At 36.8% G+C, this 2,376-nt stretch overlaps 1 protein-coding gene across 1 annotated transcript; it reads right to left on the bottom strand.

The window, feature by feature from the left end:
- Positions 1-1,305: 1,305 nt before the first annotated feature.
- On the bottom strand, positions 1,306-2,151 carry LOC111610462 (gastrula zinc finger protein XlCGF57.1-like; the record flags this gene model as incomplete). The annotated part of the gene is made up of 2 exons (XM_023344690.1): positions 1,765-2,151; positions 1,306-1,680 (listed from the first exon to the last, which is right to left on the bottom strand). Coding segments are annotated over exons 1-2 (612 nt in total), but the record flags the coding sequence as incomplete, so codon positions are not given.
- Between the last annotated feature and the right edge of the window lie 225 nt (positions 2,152-2,376).

Below are 2,376 nucleotides of genomic sequence, written 5' to 3' on the forward strand. Positions count from 1 at the left end.
CAAAGTGCTTTACATGCTGATGGTGGTAAGCTACATTGTAGCCCAGCTGCCCTAGGGCAGACTGAGAAGCTGCTACACAATGGGCGCCATCGGACTTCTGACTAACAGCAGGCAAGGCAGGTTTGGTGCCTTGCTCAAGGACTCAACAACTGAGATGGATGTGGGAAGTTTGAACCGGCAACCCATCAGTTACAGGAACCACAGTGGCTACAACCAGTTTAGCTGTAGTACCACCATCTACTGGGTTCAAGTATAAGGCACAACATACACTAAAGGAAAACTCAAAACTTTAATGTTAAATGAAATGTTACATGTTTATTTCTTTCTAAAATACATATAAACATAAAAATAGTTTCAACATTAAAATACAGTAATCTAAATGCTGCAGCAGAACAGATTAAAATATTACAGATAAAACAAGAGAAAAAAGCAAAATATTAAAAATAATTACATGTACTTTGTGCAATCAATGCATGAAAATTAGTTTGCGGTGAATTTTGCATTTCTTTAAAGTACAAATGATTTTTTTTATTTGAATAGATTTTAATTAGGTAGAGTAAAACTGGTTAACATAATTTGAAAGAAATAAAATCAGATTCAATCTCATTTTACATTAAACACAAAATTAACACAAATACTGTTTTGTAGATTTTTTTTTAAAACACTCAACCATTATATACATTCTATTGTTGATTTAAAAAACTACAAAAATAAACCCCACTAACACTCTCTATAGTACAGAATAATACAAATCAATCCCTCAAGTCCAATCATGTGAGAATGTTCTGGAAGGGAGTCCATGTCCGGTCAAACTCTGTTAATGCATGAAATAGTCAGTGGGCCCCCAAGCCTCTTCATCTATCAGCATCAGTACTGGCACTCCTCAGGGCTGTGTGCTGAGCCCTCTGCTCTTCACGTTGTACACACACAACATACAGTTTGACATAAACAGTATGTTAATACAACAACATACAGTTTATCATTATTGTTTTTTGATACAGAATATACCAGAAAAATAAAACATCAATGAAGGAAAATGTGTCATGGTTGAACATCTCTAAGTAACCAAATGTGAAGATCAAAATGATCACATTTAACAAATACAACATAGGACATTTATGGAACATACTTCTACAGCTTTTCAACTGTGTGACGCGTCATGTGCTTAGTTAAACAATGTTTATTACTAAAACTTTTTAAACAGGTCACACATGAAAACGGCTTTTCACCAGTGTGAATCCTCATGTGCTGAGTTAAAGCCGATTTATGCCTAAAAATTTTTCCACAGGTCACACATGAAAACGGCTTTTCACCTGTGTGAATCATCATGTGCTGAGTTAAAGCCGATTTATGCCTAAAAATTTTTCCACAGGTCACACATGAAAACGGCTTTTCACCAGAGTGAATCATCATGTGCTGAGTTAAATCCTGTTTTCGAATAAAACTTTTTCCACAGGTCACACATGAAAACGGCTTTTCACCAGTGTGACCCCTAATGTGCCGAATTAAATTTTGTTTTTGACAAAAGCTTTTTCCACAATTTCCACATGAAAACGGCTTTTCACCAGTGTGAATCATCATGTGCTGAGTTAAATCCTGTTTTCGAATAAAACTTTTTCCACAGGTCACACATGAAAACGGCTTTTCACCTGTGTGAATATTCATGTGCTGAGTAAAATCCTGTTTTCGACTAAATCTCTTTCCACAGTTCACACACGAAAACGGCTTTTCACCAGTGTGAATCATCATGTGCTGAGTTAAAACATGTTTTTGACTAAAACTTTTTCCACAGGTCACACATGAAAACGGCTTTTCACCCGTGTGAATCATCATATGCTTAGTTAAATACTGTTTTTGACGAAAACATTCTCCACAATTCACACATGAAAACGGCTTTTCACCAGTATGAATCATCACATGACGAGTTAAATCATGTTTTTGAATAAAACTCTTTCCACACTTCACACATGAAAACGGCTTTTCACCCGTATGAGTTCTCATAAGAGCATCAAAAACAGATTTGAAAGCCAAACGCTTTTCACAGATGACACTTGAGAAAGGTTTTCGTCTTTCTTGATTTTGGTTCTCAGCTTCAGCAGCTTCCTGGAAGATGACTTGGTTCCTGTTTGGTTCTGATTCAGTGTGGTCTGTTTGCTCATCAACAGGAACCACCATGCAGGTATCAGTCTCCTGTTTTAATTCAATCTGTTCTTCACCCTGACTGCAGTAAACTTCTCTCTCTTCCACTTTTATCTGATGATCTTCTGGCTCTTCCTGTTCTTGTTTCACCTGCAGAGGTTCCAACTCCTCCTGGTACAGAGTGGATCTCCTCTCCTGGTTATAAACGTTACACTTCAGGGAATCTGGACAAGAAAA

The sequence above is a fragment of the Xiphophorus maculatus genome, chromosome 13 (assembly GCF_002775205.1).
Source record: "Xiphophorus maculatus strain JP 163 A chromosome 13, X_maculatus-5.0-male, whole genome shotgun sequence".
NCBI classification, from domain to species: Eukaryota; Metazoa; Chordata; class Actinopteri; order Cyprinodontiformes; family Poeciliidae; genus Xiphophorus; species Xiphophorus maculatus.